Source organism: Micromesistius poutassou (genome assembly GCF_964030765.1).
Source record: "Micromesistius poutassou genome assembly, chromosome: 5".
In the NCBI taxonomy this organism is placed as follows: domain Eukaryota; kingdom Metazoa; phylum Chordata; class Actinopteri; order Gadiformes; family Gadidae; genus Micromesistius; species Micromesistius poutassou.
Window position 1 is genome coordinate 16,692,291 of NC_140275.1, and position 17,749 is coordinate 16,710,039.

The following is a 17,749-nucleotide window of genomic DNA, read 5'->3' on the forward strand; positions in this document are numbered from 1 at the left end:
TATACTTGAGGCCATACGTAACAACATGGCAGGACATAGCAACTGGACTGAGAAATGTATGCTAAACTTAAATGGATTATGAATCAAAAATAAGGTATTAATAGAAAATAAACAATGCAAGGGACATGTAAAAAATGCGCGAGGAAGAAATATATAATATAAAACATTATTGGAATGAAATAATCAACCGTAGGTTTTTATTTCAAGTGTAGAAAATGGCTAAATCACGTTAGCTGAGGCATCAACAATAGTCTTGACATCTGAAATGTTAGGGTTTATTAGTGCAAGAAAGGTCGGACTCGACGATCCACTTCGTCTTCGACGTGCAGAGTCCACACGAAGGTAATTGATGTTCAGATATCAACAATACAATCATAAAAAGGGTTAAGACACGTAATTCAACATTTCCGCAATGACTTCTGTATAATTATTTGAATAATGCATATCTGGACGGTGTGTATACGTGCTCGAAGCTTACTAGTTTCAACCTTACTGTTTGCAGACTACTCAGTCTGGAATTGAATCATGGCAGAGATGTGGAAAGAATCCACGGCAACGGAGTCAACTGCCTGGACATAGAGGCTGTAGAGGGGAGATAGTAAGCATCAATGAATACATGTCCCCTGTTTGTGTCCCATTCATTTCTGAATCAAACTTCTGTGGGATTAAATTACTTTCAATGATCGTTTCTTCAATTACCCTCCAACCTATATTACAGCTGAGTAAATGTCGTCCTTGGTTAAATGTGACAAACAAATTCTTCAGCTTAATCTCAAAGGCAAAACGATGACATTCCCAGTTGTGACCATAAACTTGCGGCTCTCCTTCCCTGTCTCTCTGTATAGTATGCTGTCTGGAGGAGCAGACGGGGTCATCGTGATCTATGACCTCGAAAACTACAGCGGGAAACTCCAGTACACATGTAAAGCAGTTGGCACCGTGGGAAGGTGCGAAATGTGTTTAATGCCACTAGAGGGCAATGCGTTGTAGCATATGTCATAATCTATGTATAAGAATGATATAAATTAATTGGTTTTACAAAGCACTGATGTTTATAAATGAAATGTAACGATATTCATTGACCCTTTTTAAATTCCACGTCATAAGTCCACATTTGGGCAACAGAAGTGGTGTTGAGTCCGATTTATTCAGACGATTACATTACTTTATTAATTTAATTTAGAGTGTTGTGAGCATCACATTTCCTTCCACAGGTCCTCCACCTTGGGAATTCTGAGCATCAATTTGTGCCTTTTCTGCATATGGTTGAAATGTCTTTATTTATGTAAAGGAAAACACACCTACACCAATATTGCAGCCAATTCTACCACCAATCACTGGGTTCATACACTTACACAGAAACTGCATAGCTGTATGTCTTTGAGATTTTCTTTATTTTAGAAACAAATACAACCTGCTAAATAAAAACAGTATTAATGAAAAACGTGACGTAAAACATTTTTATTTTTAGTTTCTATATCTTTATCTATATATATATATATATATATTTATTTATTTATTTATTTATTTTGAACGCACCCCTAGCATTTGCCTATACCGCGAGCCAGGCCCGCACAGATAGCCTTGTCGTAAGCATCAAGTGACTTGTTCTCTCTATCCTAACGGTCATATTTGCCTTCAGAGTCCAGTGATGAATCATGAATTTAAAAGCATGGTTGTTTTCCTTAGACAGACTTCTATCCTAACAGGGAATAATACAATTGTATTGCCATTTATTTAGCGTGCCCCAAAAGACTATATTCACATCTTCTCTCTCAAATGACAGTTGGCCCTGCCGTCGAGAAGTGCTGATCTCAGAAGATCAGACGCGTCCTAACAACATATAAATTAACACTTTATAATCGGTCATGAGATTATATGACTGCTCATAATGTCTGTCTGGTGTACAGCAAATGTGTATATATATATATATATATATATATATATATCTGATCAATGAATATTGAGCCAGTGGCTCAGTTCTACTTACTAACTTTTCAAAGTCAATCTGTTTAGGTAGAGTCCCCTATCTTTGGTGGCTGGTGCCTTTGCACACATTCACACACTATTGCACTATGCCACACTGTTGTTGCCTCATTGCGTACACAGCAAACAAATGTCATCGTTGTTTGTAAACTGTAAAACGGTCTATTGTGAGTTTGTTGTGTTGAATATGTGAAAAGTTTTTTTGTATAATTTGTATATATGAACCAAATGGTTTAGCTAGTTAGTTTTTTATATGAGAAACTCCTAAGCAGCAGAAAGTTGTGACAGTAGATGCTGGTCTTAATTCAGTCATGTGTGTTTCCAGATCCAGTAGGTTTGCACACAAGTTCAGCGTGGAGACGGTGCAGTGGTATCCATTTGACACTGGAATGTTTATCTCCAGTTCATTTGACAAGACAATGAAGGTGTGGGATAGTGAAACACTTAAGGTAAGATAAGCAGAGACCAATAAAATATAAAATAGATAAAATAAAAAGCTTTGGGAAAGGAAAAAACCTGACATTTTGTAGTGGGATACAAAACTTTTTTTTTTTTTTTTTTTAGTAGTTATGTTTTTGAAAAAAAATTGTTGTATAGTAGGGTGTTTTTTTTTTCATACACCCTACTATTATTTAATTCCATTTAAATTGAATACTGGATATTCTGGCTAAAACATTAACTATTGCTGAGTTCTCATGCACCGCCTTTTCCCATGCTCTTTATCTTTTATAGCATGTGACTGTGTCTCCAGTATAATTGTATTTATTTACAAAGTGATCCAGGGCCGGAGTGGGACCAATTTTCAGCCCGGAAGTTTCAGGCCCATACCAGCCCACTTTTTTCAGGGGTGGAAGAATTTGAATAAATGAACAGCGCAAAAAACTATCCCTTTTTATTGTATATTGGATCAACGTTTGGCAAATGAAAAATCCACCTCAAGGATCAGTTTATAAGAAAAAACTTACTTTAACTATCAATTTGGAATATATATATTTGGGATCATTTCAATGAATCATGTCAGTTCTATGTGTGGGTTATCTTATATCACATAGTTTAATACATTTTTTACAGTCCTCTCTACCTGTCCCCTTATTCCTGTCCTCTTCATGTCTATCGGGTTCACCAGCAGCATCAGACATATATATATATATATATATATGTTGCTAATTAATCATTAGATCCACATCTCTCTACCGGCTGTAACTTGTGTCTGTCCTCTAAACAGGTTGTTTATTTTGGCACTTTTGGTGGCATCTTCCTCCAGTGCCCTTCTTTTTTAAAATCTGGCCTTTTCGGCTCCTCTTGGCTTTTTCCTGCCCTCCACAATCAACAACACTTGCCGCTTCTGTTCTCTATTTCTCTTCTGTCCGCTCAAGAAAAGATGCAACCTGGACCAAACCAACTCAAATAATTGGGAGGGGTGAACTACCGTACATTGTATAATCCATATTATATATACTGCGATGCTGGGGCTGAAATACCAGATGAATGAAGAACGTAATTGTTTTTCCAACCAAAGTGGCCCAAAATACATTTGAACATGGACCGGCCCACCAGGAATCCTCCCGAATGTCCTGATGGCCACCCCAGGCCTGAAGTGATCTTTATCCATAGCTGTTGGCTCTGTTCTTGCTTATCTTGGCCCTTTGCTGGCAGAGAGGCCTCAGGCCTCTTCTGCCTAACTATACTAGATAAAACCCATTGTTTGAGCCTATAAATGATGAAGATCCTCTCTAGCTTTGCCCTCCTCCATTCCATGAGACCCTAACCCTAACGCTACACAGTTCATCTCTTGACAATAGAAAGACCATTTAAAAGGCCAGTAGTTACCTCTGCCATACTGACATGCACAGTCCCACTACATCCTCTTTTCTACCTGCTCAGACTCCTTATCTATTTAAATAAGGTGGCTGCAAACGGAAGGCCTTCTACAACAGTTATCGTGAAACGAGTGTCAAGGCCCTAGTGGTCCCCTAGGCTTTATTGACCAATTTGTCTTTATCATTCGTTTTAAGGATGTGTGCATACAATGAACAGAACTGGTTAGGTTGATTTCATTTGTTTTAGAAATTTACCATACATGAAGCTTTTCTGTTTATTTAATATTTCCACTTTAATATTTCCACTTATATTTAAAAAGTAAAGCTGTTTGACTATTGTTGATTTTTCTTTCTTTATTTCTTTCCTCTATTGACTTCTCCAGCCGGCTGAGCGCTTCATGTTCGACGGAAATGTCTACTGCCACCACATGTCTCCAATCGCCCGGAAACATAGCCTTGTTGCAGGTACACATGTACCGTGTGTGAGTGTCTGTCTGTCTGTCTGTCTGTCTGTCTGTGTTTATATATTTTTTTATGACTTCAAACTCAGTTGCTCACGCCTATCTTGTGAATCCAATGTGGTTTACAACAGGTTCTGTTTGAGTCAACGACTTTAGCAACAACTTATATTCCGCATCTAATTGGTTTAGTTGAATGGACAAAAATGTAAACGTTATCAGGTCATGGCTCTCATATTAGATTAAAAAAGAGTTTGTAAATCTTGCTTTATCTAGATGCAGGCAACAGCGTGTTCATTTATCTTCCTTGTATGATAACTTTGTATTGGATGAACTTTCAATTTGATAATCGTTAATGTGTAGATGGTTCTTCTTGCCTGCCAAAATACACACTTTTTATACCTTTCAGAATAACACATCACGACAGCAGGTCAAAAGGCCCCAAAGCACCAGCAAATAGCCCCTGGACACATAGCAGGCTCAATGAGTGTGTCGTAAAAAGGCCAGTCCCGTTTCCAAACAAATCTTTGAACCTAACCTTCATAATAACTGGTGGAGATTGGTCTAAGCAAAGAATCTTGTTGCTTTCTCAACTTACCACTGAACAGGACCAACAGGTTGTGCATACATTCTCATTTGACACACATCCGGGTGTGCGCGCGCACACACACACACACACACACACACACACACACACACACACACACACACACACACACACACACACACACACACACACACACACACACTCCCTGTATTTTATTTCTCAATGTTTTCATGTTTGAGGACATGCACTGATTCCCACTGAACAGGTTAAACACCTCCTTGCCTTGGTTGACACCCCAAACATTACCCCCGAGGATTTTCCTTCCTGGCCTGATTTGGGATTCAGATAACCTCCCCATCAGTATTCCCATCCAGACTTTGTTGCCCATGTTGAATATGTCCGCCGCGTTGTTCTCTCCGCCTAGTTGTGAATGCCGGGTGAATGAGCTCACTGATGTGCATCAGTTTGTAGTATCACTTTGTCTATGAAACCAGGGAGTCCAGTTTTTCCTCTCGATGGGAGCGCCCATTCCATGTATATGCTAATGTGTGATCATTTCCTCCTTTCACCACCCTGTCTCAACCCCCTTACATCGACCCTCACACATGAAAAAAAATGGTATTTGTGATGTTCCATGTTTTTCAATTCAGATTGGCTGCACTTCAACTTAATTTGCGTCGTGTCATTTATGTGCGGTTCGGTTCTACTGACCGCCGGTTAACCTTCTTCTGCTTCTGCTGTTATGTTTTGTTTCACAGTTGGCACCAAAAACCCTAAACTTCAGTTGTGTGACCTCAAGTCCGGCTCCCGCATTCATGTGCTGCAGGGTCAGTTGTTAACATCACGCACACACACACTCCAGTGCGTCGATGGTAAACGCGCGCCAGGGTCGATCAGCACTATAAGTCATCCGATGTTTCCTATTCGGCCTACCAGGTTTAGTAGACATTATGCCCAAGACAGAAGTGTTTTTCGTTACACAAGGAAAGGCATGTTCAGCATATGGGTCACCATCCTCTACTTACAGGTCACCGGGCCGAGATCCTGTCTGTGCGATGGTCGCCCAGGAATGAGCACATACTGGCCTCTGCCAGGTAAACACGCAAAGAATAACTAGAAATATTCAAACATTTTTGTACGTAAAAATACACAGCCCTTTGTTACAGAGGTTGTTTGTTTCCGAAGATGTGAGTTTGCTAGTGTTCTGCAGTTGTTGTTGTTGTTGTTGTTATTCTTTTTTATTATTATTTCTTAGCACTTGTATTTGCCGGGCTCTCTTGAAATGACAAGAGGAGAGACGGATATGTTGACACTGTGGTTGCACAGCAGTAGAGACGGTGAACTGAACCAGTAGACACTGGTTCTCATTACGCCTCAGAAACCCTTATTAAACCAGCGGGACATGCTGCGCGCTTCTCTCAGGACCATAAGTGATAAATAATAATAATGAACTGGCCCTTCATTAAGAGTATCTTGAGATGTTCTGTTAGAGAGACGTTTTTGAAGGACCAGTTGTGACCCGCTTCTAAAACAAACATTTGTGGTCTTTTAAATCTGACCAGGTTTAACGCTTGGTTTACAATGGTTGGATGTTCACTAGGGGTGTAACGATACACAAAAGTCACGATTCGGTACGTACCTCGGTTTTTAAGTCACGGTTCGATAAGTTTTTCGGTACAGCAGTTTTTATTTTCATTAAACAACTGGATTTTGATTTATTAAATTGTATCAAACAAATGCCTAACACAAATGAAAATACATAAGGGTAAAAACACAATCAAGTCCAGGACTTATTTCCATTGTGGTCCTCAACACAAAACATCAGGACAAGACACTCACAGTGTCAGATTGTCACAGACTGTGATAATCAATAAAAAAAAAGAAATGTTGTTTTTTTTCGGTACGTACCGAAATGAAACGCGCATCGAACCGTTAGACGAATGAATGTATCGTTACACCCCTAATGTTCACCAATTAGCATATATTCAGAGTTAATGTACAGTTGGGCACTTGGGAAGATTATGATAGCAATGGGATATGTCATATCCGCGTATAAAATATTAACGCTATGTTGGAAGAAAAAACCTGACGGGGGTTGTAGCTTGTCACTACGGGAGATACTTTTCTATCGGTTGTTTTTCAAGTCCATATAGTAAATGTTTTTTTTCTTGATGATTCTGAATGAAGTACTCAAAGAAGAATATGTACAATATTTATCATCGCTCCACCCTTTACTCCACCTCATGAACTCTTTCCCACGCACAACCTCTCAGTGCAGACAGCACGGTGAGAATATGGGATGTGCGACGGGCATCTGGGAGTCTGTTTACCCTGGACCAACACAACGGAGACAAGTCGAAAGCTGCCGCCGAGGCAGGTACTGGTCCCTCACTTTGTCTGAGCAATCGAGCTCTGTCTCTCTTGTCTGTCTCACTCGGCCTGCCTGTCGCTAACTAACCGGCTAACCGGCTATCTGTCTCTGTCCGTCTCACTCTGCCTGACGCTCTCTTACTCTCTGGCTATCTGTCTCTCCCTCTCTCTGTCCGTCTCACTCTGCCTGCCTATCTCTAACTATCCGGCCATCCGTCTCTCCGGCTATCCCTCTCTCTCTCTCCCTCCCTCTCACTCCATCTCTCTCCCCCTCTTAATTTATCTCTCCCTTTCTCCTTGCCCGCGCTCTCTTATACAACTTATTTGGGTTTTATTGCAGTGCTACAGACACAGAGGGACTCATGTCTATAGATGTGAGTCTTATTAGAGTACAGCCGGTTAATGGTCTTGGATAAGATCTGTTTACATGATACTGGATATCTTCACGTGTGACAGGTTAGATTGGGTGATTTTATACAAACATAATTGTTTGTTTTCAGGGTCAGCATTCGGAACATGTATATTGAACTAGGGAGGAGAAAAGATTATTATTGCCTAGAGCTAAACCAGTGAATGATAGCTTATCTAGGTTTGCGATATGTATAAGTTACACTGAACAGTAGGAGGATTGTGATTTGTGACCTGAGTTGACCTGCATAAAAATAAAGATGTCTCACACTGAGAGTGAAATTTTGGAGATCTATATTTATATATCTATCTATCTCATCTTTATATCTATCTATATCAAAGGTGTTTTAATTTAAATGTCTGTAAATATACATATGCTTTTGGGAAAGACATTGCACAACAATCACTACCCAGCTATACCCAGCTAACCGTCAGCACCATCAGGGAATTCCATTCATGTTCCACCTGTCCCTGGTGTTTTCCCTTCTCCCTACCAGTCAACACAGCCCATAACGGCAGAGTGAATGGCTTGTGCTTCAGCGGGGATGGGCTCTATCTCATCACCATGGGAACGGATGACCGCATGCGCCTGTGGAACAGTAGCACCGGGGAGAACACGTTGGTATGGTTTCACTGTGAAGTGGAGGGGGGAAGGGTTGTTGGTTCAAATACCAATGTCTTCAGTTTAAGCGTGATTCTTTATGTTTGTGTGCATTATTTATTCTTCACTCAAAGCAGAGACAAGCAAAGGCCTCTCAAAGCCATGGAAACAATAATGGAACATTCCTAATAGAATAGTTTTCCTTAATACAATAGGTGACTTATTTAATTCCCTCCTTAGCGTCCCATGTTTGCAGTTTAAATATAAGGTGGTTCACCACTCCCTCTCTACTTTGACTCACCAACATTGATTCATAGTGTGAGCATAGTTCTCGGTGTGCCTATTCCCTTTGTTCCATGTCATTATAGTTCTCGGTGTGCCTATTCCCTTTGTTCCATGTCATTATAATTCCAAAACAAACTATGACGAATTTTACTCCACTTTCAAGTAGTCATCCACATTTGAATGTACATAACCTGTATACCGAATCAGGCCGGTCCGACTCATCAATTTCCCCTATAGTGACATACATTTCCACCTGTGTTGTTCGTCCCAGGTGAATTATGGGAAGGTGAGCAACGAGAGCCGCAAGGGGTTAAAGTTCACGGTGTCGAGCGGCTGCAGCCTGGACTGCGTGTTCGTGCCGTGCGGCAGCTCGGTGGCCGTGTACGGCCTGCACAGCGGGGAGCTGGTGGCCACGCTGCGGGGCCACTACAACAACGTGGACTGCTGTGACTTCCACCCGGATTACCAGGTGGGCAGCACCCCCACCCCACCCCACCCATAGCGCCGCGTGTTGTGTGTTCCTCCTCCGTCGTACAAGTTGTTTCTCTTTCTCCCTTTGCATGCCTTCCAACTTCCGGCCCGGCCCTACTTCTCCTCTTGTTGTTTTAGCTTCTGTCTGTCACTTGTGTGACACAACACGTCAACTACCTGTTAGTCACCCCCACCAGGTCATCGTCCCCCCCCCCCCTTCACTCCAGTCAGACAAGTTTGTCCCTGCAGGCGTGCAGAGATGATGTATTTACACCCTGTGCTCCCTGCTCACATTTTTATATATATATATATATATATTTTTTTTTTTTTAAATATAAATGGCAACACATTGACATGATATATTTAAGCAATAGATCACGACAGGCTGTGGTATGTTCTCATTATACCACAGTTAAGGGGCGTTGACGACGACCCCTTAACTGTGGTATAATGAGAACATTTCACTGACTGAAGTGATCTATTGCTTTTATAAAACAGTTACGTAAGTAAGGCAAAATGAAAGTCATAGACACCCTCATTTTTGAAAAAGCAAGAAAGTCGGAAAAGCATTTTTTTTAACGAATACAAAAAAGTAGTCCCTCCTGGCTGCCTGCAAAGTGTACGGCGGTTGCTATGCAACACACTGTAGCGTCCTTCAGAGAGAAGGCTAGGCTAGAGACAGTAGCTTGGTTCGCCGGCAATTTAGCCTACTACGTGTGCCTTTTGCTTGACAACATATCCACCCTCTCCAGCAATCAACATATTTTTAGGCTTCAGTGAACTATGCTATTGCTTTTATATATAAATAAACAACAGTTCAAGTTAGGCACAGAGTGATACTGAACTCTGTAAACTGAACAGGCGTCATAGCTGTGTGTATACGCTCAATATACAACAGTTGGGAACCAATCAGATCCCTTGATTTAAGCCACCCGTTTTATAATGTGTAATTATCTGAGTCGGAATTTAGAAGTACACAGTTCCTTATTATCTTAAATTAATTCTTGATTGACGCATCTGCCTTAATCAACTGATTTCCTTCCTTTAAATGTTAAAATAATATTATTGACAGACTTTAAGGAGCACTGAATAAGATGTGCTTCCGTGGTACACATCTTTTACAAGTCCACTTTATAATACAGCTAAACCCACTCTTAATATACCTTCCCTGCAGGTTAAAGGATTTGGGTAGGTTTGCTAAGACCCCAGTTTAATTGTTGTGTTGTACACTCCCAGGTAAGCGCATATGAATTGCCCTGGCTAGGTTGCTCCAATAGGGCCCGCAAACAAACAAATCTGCAAGTTTCGGTTCTGTGTTCACACAGAAGAAAAGAATATACAGCTATAGGAGCTGCTAAACACTCATTTGTAAAATAATGAAGGTCAATTGCTCACCAAATTGCCCAATTTAGAAACCCGCTTAAATCGTGAGAGTGGAATAAAAGTGGAATAAAAATCATGGCTGTTTACATCTGAAAATAAACTATTGGCAAAGCGACCAAACCCTTCAAGTGTTTAACTGCAGTTTTTTCTATTACCTTAAATTTGAACCTGAATTATGGTTCAGATATAACAGAGAAAAGGAAACAAGGATACCATTTATGATTAATCATCAACAGAGGAAACAAGAAGTTTATCTATAATAAATCATCAAGACAGGAAACAAGGTATTAATTAGGATTTAAACAGCAGTTTACATACAATAAGAAACCACAAATAGTAAACCACAAAAACAACATCTACAAATACTTTAGACGCACACACATACAAAGGACAATGATGATGTCGTTTTCCAACAGGTTCCTCCAGGGTGAGAGCACTCTCCCCCACCCCCCCCCCCTCTCTCTCGCTCTCTCCCCCCCCTCTCTCTCTCGCTCTCTCTCTCCCCCCCTCTCTCTCTCGCTCTCTCTCTCCCCCCCCTCTCTCTCGCTCTCTCCCCCTCCCCCCCCTCGCTCTCTCCCCCCCCCTCTCTCTCTCGCTCTCTCTCTCTCTCGCTCTCTCTCCCCCCCCCCTCTCTCTCGCTCTCTCCCCCTCCCCCCCCCCCTCGCTCTCTCCCCCCCCCCCCCCCCTCTCTCTCTCTCTCTCCCCCCCCCCCCCCCCTCTCTCTCTCTCTCGCTCTCTCTCCCTCCCTCTCCCCTGCTTGTTGGCCCGCAACAGACTGCCGGGCAACCAGTGTCCCCTGGCTTGTGATGCAACACTAACAGTACAATGCATGTATTCTCCACCACTCTGTGTCGTGTTGTCACAGGAGCTCTACACGGGAGGTAAAGACTGTAACGTCCTGGCCTGGGTCCCCGCCCTCAGGGCCCCAGATGTGGAGGAGGAAAGAAAGGTACGCCATCCTCATTGACAGCTCCCTCTTGTTTTCAAACCCCACCCTGCCACCCCACCCCTCCCTCCCTCAGGGGAGGGAGGGCAGTGGGGGGGGAGTGAGAGAGAATGCATATATGGAATCTCAAGCATATGTTGCGTTCCACAGCTCTACCAGAAACCTAGTAAATGAAAGGAAAAGCTTAATGTGCAAAAAGCTTGATGTGGTGGTTTTTTGGGAGGGACAAGTTTCAGTTTCATCTTTTTTGTGGAGATTTGTTATGTGTGTGTTTCTGTAGTGAAATGCGTGAGGTTCACTTTCCGGCCACAAGGCGTGTGGGGGATATAATTGCACATTTAAAACGTAAACACGCCGACTCACAGGCAAAACCAGACTGTGCCGCCCGCATTCCATTGATAGCAATGACATGACAGCCACTAATATTGACCATGAGCTATGGGTTGTGAAGGTCAAAGGTTTAGGGTAGTGAGCTCTTGGTCTCCTGTGTGTTACAGGACGGTGTGGGGCCGGTTGCGGTGAACCCTGCCTTTGAAGATGCCTGGAGCAGTGAGGAAGACTGAGATACACAGGACTAAGTGCTTGATGGTCTGCTGTTCCAGGAGACGGGGACCCCATCAGAAACCACACACGGGACTGGGGAAATAAAGAAGAATTGACAATGCCTGATTTGTGCTTGCGTGATATTCATGTAATAATATTAATTGATGGGATCGAGTGCTCGTCTCTTTCCTAGGGCATTGGGGATATTACGTAAGAGGGATGAGCACTCGCCTCTGTCCCGCCAACACTTCTACCAGCACCCAACAGTCTCCCATCCAAGGATAGACCAGGACCAGCCTTGCTTAGCTTCCAGAGTAGCCTGTTTTGCTATGCAGATAGCCATGGCTTATGGGCTACTTCACTCCACTAAGGAGTGCATATTATATTTTTCATTTCTTTGGATCTTCAGTTATGTTCTTATGTGCTACTTTGCTATAATAATGAATGTATGTGGTATTCATAATTTCTGGTGTTTTGTTGAATTGTTTTTTTCTATAAAAAGTTTTTACCAAATTGAATGTTTTATGATATGTGCATGTTTTATGAACTCTGTTGTGATTCTGCTCACAAAGAGTGCAGGTAATAAGAATGTCTATGAATGCAGGTGTGGATGTTGAATAGCAATCGAATATGCTGTGCATCTATATAGAAGCAGCCTTGCAACATCTGTACAATCTGCACTGGCTCGCCCAAATTGCATTTGTTTGTTAAAAAGCTCCTTGTTATGCCCTGGTTAAAACCAGCCAGAAGGCTTGATATGAATCTACCTTGCACACCCTGCTGAGCAAACACAAACATCCACATAATCTTAACAGAATGTATTTGATTCCAATATTCCAAAAGTATTAATTATAATATAATATAGTATGGTAACGATTCATCTTATTAGACTGAATTATTAGTACTGGGCATTTTACCCTATATGAAATTCAATTAAAATTTAATGATGTCACTTTATATATTTACCTGCACCATAACCTATTTTACAATACAGTAAAGCGACTTAGCTTTATTTTGGTCTATTATATGTCCATTCAAATTGTATTTTATAGAAATAAATTATTTACAAAATAATATCCATGCCATATTCAACACCAAACAAATTAAACGAAAACGATCAATAAAAAAACAATATACATCCACGCTAAAATAGGCCTGCCTACCTGTTCCTCGATGAAAACACCTTGTAATGTGATACGATCCCGTCGCCATTGGCTGACTACAAAGGTACGGCCTTATTCATTAATATTATAGCGCCGCCCATTTGATCCACCCTATAAGTTGGGAGACAGAACGATAGTGATGATTACTCGATGTTGACACACCTGTGTCCCTGGTCATGCCGTCGTCATTGTAGCGGCAGGTTTGTTTTTTTTTTTAAATAACGCATTCTTCGGAACATAAATATCTGCGTCGTCCGCACGAGTCATTCAAGGTGTGTAAGTATTATTTTATATTAAGTTTAGAATTTACTTTTTGAGAAACTATCGACTTACTGATAAGTTTCCACAGGAGCCCCTTATTGGGTTTTCCGCTCCTAGGATTACTTTTTAATTCCCCACGTGGCGTTTGCTTGCGCGTAAACCCAAACTTTACGCGCGGTTGCACGGTTATACTGTAGCCCCCCTCAGGATCTGTGGAAAGTTTCTTTAAGCACCGTTGTAGCCATCTGCTTATCTGTATTCCTTGATCCTGCCATGCTTCGAAGGCTTGCTCGTGGGTGTGCCTTCAACGACTATTGCGTTCAATAGATGCAGTGACGTTGCGTGCCAAACCCTAGCCGCCTTTCTCTACAGTTGCCGTTGCGACAGAGGTACACACCCTGGGAAGATATTTCATGGAGCCCAGTGTGTCTTGTTTCCTGATTGTTGAAAACGGTTCACTTCACGTAATACGGACGTGGCCAATCCCCTTTCATGTAAATGTCCATAATATATTGTATAGGAAAGGCTACATGCCGAGTTGATGAGTGATGTGCTCCTAGACCAGACGAGAGCTCATCGCTTCTGCGTGACACACTCAATGCTCAGACAGGTGGCTGCATTGATTCAGATCTTTCGTGGAATGCTTGTAGTTTACTTACTTTTTTCCCCCCCAAGAAGTACAAGTAGAACATGTCAATCAGACGTCTGTTTATTTAAAGTTATGTTGATGTTGGGTGACTTGGTTTCATGGAGGCTCGGTGAGGAAATGATTTGCCAATGCAAACTATGAATGTTGACTCATGTTGGACTGAACAATTTCCTTATTTGTAATGCAAATGACCAGGTGCATATTATGGAAGCTATTGTTTTGATTGTGAACCTTCACATTGCAAACTTTTATTTTCATACATCCCCCAACTATTACGATTAGCATTTCTACTTTTTCTCATTAAAGTGAATGATTCTGACTGTAAACTCTGTTTTTCAGATACTTGGTTCCGGTCGCGAGATGGAGTTTGTAAATGTAAAATCATCCATGGCTCTTCTGTATGACCGGTTTATCCAAAATGCAGGTGGGTGGATGTAGTTGGCCTTGGACACTTGATGTGTCTTCTGCAGGTTATTGATTTGAAGCCGTTTATAGCATGCCATTAATGTCCTTCAGTTGACAAAACACAGCTATCAGCTAAGTTGATTAAAAGTATGCAATACAACTCAGTATCACACATGCGTTTTAAAGAGGCTCCATGTGGTTGACTACATTGAAAATCTTTCTATTGTGCGTAATATAGGAATAAATAAAAAAGATCTAATATTTCCAATGGGAAATCCTTTTTAGATGTGGACATTTTTGCGTTAACTCGTCGTTCTTCTGTTGCAGACCCACGTACAGGCAATTGGTTGCTTATGTCTTCCCCTCTCCCGCAAACCATCATCATCGCTGCATACATCTTCTTCGTCACCTCGTGGGGTCCGCGGCTAATGGCGAACCGGAAGGCCTTTGACCTCAAAGGGGTTCTTATAGTCTACAACTTTGGGGTGGTCGCCCTCTCGCTATACATGTGCTATGAGGTAAGGGCTCACTTGGTTTTGATGGCAAGTTGGGAGGGATGGCACAGCTGAACTAGTTTATAGAAATAAGTGTTGTTTTTCCCTGAGCCTGACCAAGGTTAACATACATACTATGTGTTCCAATGGGCTCAGTTCAAATGCCCTCACAGCAAAGTTCAGCTATAACTGCTTGGGAGTGAGGTGGGATTATAACTGAAATGCAAACATTGTGATAAGGGTGTGGTCATTCCAAACTGTTTAATAACAGTTTGCATATTTTCTTATCCCGATCAGTGTCAAAGTGAACTTCATTGTCACCATACATACAACAGCCTTGTGAAATGCGTTTGTGCAAGACTATGTCCTAGTGTCATGCAAATGCCACCATCCGTTCAGGATCTCCATTTATTTTGGTTTCTGATTCGGAAACTGCGCAACAAAGCATGGTGATGGCATCGTAGGACCCTTGTTCATTTTCCACAACACTTTGATTGCAATGTAGGCCATTGAGGAGAAGCTTCTCTTTTTACAAATTGAAGTTAATGTTGTGTTTTCATTAAACCCTAGAAAAGATGAGTTTCTATTGGAATCAGACTTAATTGTTAGAAGTTTCAGTACTAACATTGACATTGTGCAGTCTTGAGTCAGCAAAACTTGTTCAGCTGCATTCTTTCCTGCTTACTGGGTCTGTTTGGGTCTTTCTTTCCCTGAACAAAACCAGTCTGGCCGGTTTTGTCATCTTACCGTAGACCACTTTTATGACTCTCAGACATAGGTCTGACATCCAATCTGGGAGTTTGAATTACTTAAAGAAAAAAAAGCAGGGTAAACTTTTTTGAAAAGTTTTTTTTTTTTTCTCTTTCAGTTTTGGATGGCTGGCTGGGGAACAGGCTACACATTTCGCTGTGACTTGGTGGACTACTCGGCCACGGGTACACGGGTAAGAATTGCTCTTCTACTACGAAAACCTTTATAGAGGGCTGGTATTATGCCACCAGGTGTGTTGGCCATTGTGCCCAAGTGATATCACAAGTGGTCACCTAGATGTATGATGGATAGATAAGCAAGCAACATTTGCTACATGGTAGACTGATCTATCCATCATGCATCTAGGTGGACACACCCACTTGTGATGTCACTAAGGCTAATTAGGGCAGATTTTCAAACAGCTTGTAATGGCTATGCAAACTCACCCCTGGTTGCATAATGTCACCCCTTTATGCTCCAAATGGTCATCTACCTGCATGATATTTTTGTTCTAAATGTGTCTTTACCACCCGTCTCCTCTAGATGGTGGCAATATGCTGGCTGTACTATTTCTCAAAGTTCATAGAGATGTTGGACACAGTAAGTAGACATTCAAATATTGACTGGTAATTGCGCTCTCACTTCAAATTAAAAAATAAAACTCATAAATGTTTTGTTCTTTGACAGGTCTTCTTTGTGCTGAGGAAGAGGAACAGCCAGGTCACCTTCCTCCACGTCTACCACCACTCCATCATGCCCTTCACTTGGTGGTTTGGGGTGCGCTTTGCCGGAGGTACAAATCTTTAAACAATCTTATTTTTGTTCAGTAAAATGGGAGTAACAAAAAATGTCTGTCCTCTGACACCCTTTAACTTGTGTCCCGTAGGCGGTCTGGGAACGTTCCACGCGCTGCTCAACAGCGTTGTGCATGTCATCATGTACACCTACTACGGCCTGACGGCCTTGGGCCCCAGCTTCCAGAAGTACCTCTGGTGGAAGAAGTACCTGACATCCATCCAGCTGGTACGCTATGGCGGAGCATTAGTTCAGCTGTCTTTGATGGGTCTTTGTTGAGAAATGATGTGCTCACATCTCTTCTCCCTCCCCCCCCTCCTCTTTGCAGATCCAGTTTGTGATGGTGACCACACACATCTGCCAGTATTTCTTTCTGAAGGACTGCCCCTACCAGTTCCCGGTCTTCATCTACATCATTGGCCTCTACGGGCTCATCTTCCTGCTGCTCTTCCTGAACTTCTGGTACCATGCCTACACCAAGGGCAAGAGGCTCCCCAAGTCAATGCAGAACCAGACCTGGGCCCACCACTCCAACGGCGTCATGAATGGCAACGCCAACCACAACGAGAAGGAAGAGTAATGTCGGAAAACCCCCTGGAAAGTGTCTCGCCGTGGCTCTCACTTGCATCAATGGACCACTGTGAGGTGCTGTAACACAATCAAAGACATTCCCATTTGTCTTTTTTTTGTTTTTTAATGCAATCGGTCATGGCTCTATTTTAAATTTAGTTCCCTAATGTAGTAAAAGATGAAAGAGAGTTTTAAGAATAGTGGGTTATCTATGCATTTCCACTTTTCACAATTGTAATACTTTGTTCACTCTACCCTTCACAAAAGCACCTTTTTTTTTTTTTTTTTTCCTGTCACCGGTGTTGATACTCATTGCCCAGGCATAGACTTACTCTCCATATGAACTTTAGGACATGAATGAATTTGAAAGATTTAACGTATAACTGTTCCATGAACCAGAGCAGGAACCTAACCGTTGGTGTTGGTTTCTGCCTTATTTTACCATGTAGCCCAGAATTTAAGCCCAAGCTGATAACAAACCTTTTTTTTTTTTTACTGTGTATGGGTTATGTTATTTATCCAAAAATGGTGTTTCATTGTTAAATTATGTCCTGAGATGCTGGCTATGATGGCGGGGGAGGGAACCGACCCTGGCAATGACATTATCGATTTTAACCGATTTTTATCCTGGAATTAATTACTGCGGGCTTAGCACCACCACCACCTTTTGTGTTTATCTGTGGTCCTGGCTATGCTTGTTTGTATTGTTTGCCTCTCAACTGCATTGTCTAAATATATTAGGTTCTTTTTGAGCCCTCCTTCATGCCAGCGGTAAAGTTATGACTGTCCCTCCAAAAAGATGTGACATGAATGTAACATGACAAATGTATGTATAGTTTTGTGT

The 17,749-nt window shown here is 41.8% G+C and overlaps 2 protein-coding genes across 2 annotated transcripts; both read left to right on the plus strand.

Moving 5' to 3' along the window:
* Positions 1–45: 45 nt before the first annotated feature.
* ercc8 (excision repair cross-complementation group 8) lies at positions 46–12,325 on the plus strand. Its single transcript, XM_084467567.1, has 12 exons — positions 46–342; positions 503–598; positions 846–947; positions 2,312–2,435; positions 4,190–4,271; positions 5,570–5,638; positions 5,839–5,905; positions 7,085–7,188; positions 8,087–8,211; positions 8,747–8,944; positions 11,195–11,278; positions 11,773–12,325. The coding sequence occupies exons 1-12, from the start codon at positions 266–268 to the stop codon at positions 11,836–11,838; spliced, it is 1,194 nt and encodes a 397-aa protein (XP_084323693.1). The 5' UTR covers positions 46–265; the 3' UTR covers positions 11,839–12,325.
* Positions 12,326–14,234: 1,909 nt separating this feature from the next.
* On the plus strand, positions 14,235–16,915 carry elovl7a (ELOVL fatty acid elongase 7a; the record flags this gene model as incomplete). Its single annotated transcript, XM_084468019.1, has 7 exons — positions 14,235–14,315; positions 14,624–14,814; positions 15,659–15,733; positions 16,084–16,140; positions 16,228–16,333; positions 16,427–16,563; positions 16,664–16,915. The coding sequence occupies exons 1-7, from the start codon at positions 14,252–14,254 to the stop codon at positions 16,913–16,915; spliced, it is 882 nt and encodes a 293-aa protein (XP_084324145.1). The 5' UTR covers positions 14,235–14,251.
* Between the last annotated feature and the right edge of the window lie 834 nt (positions 16,916–17,749).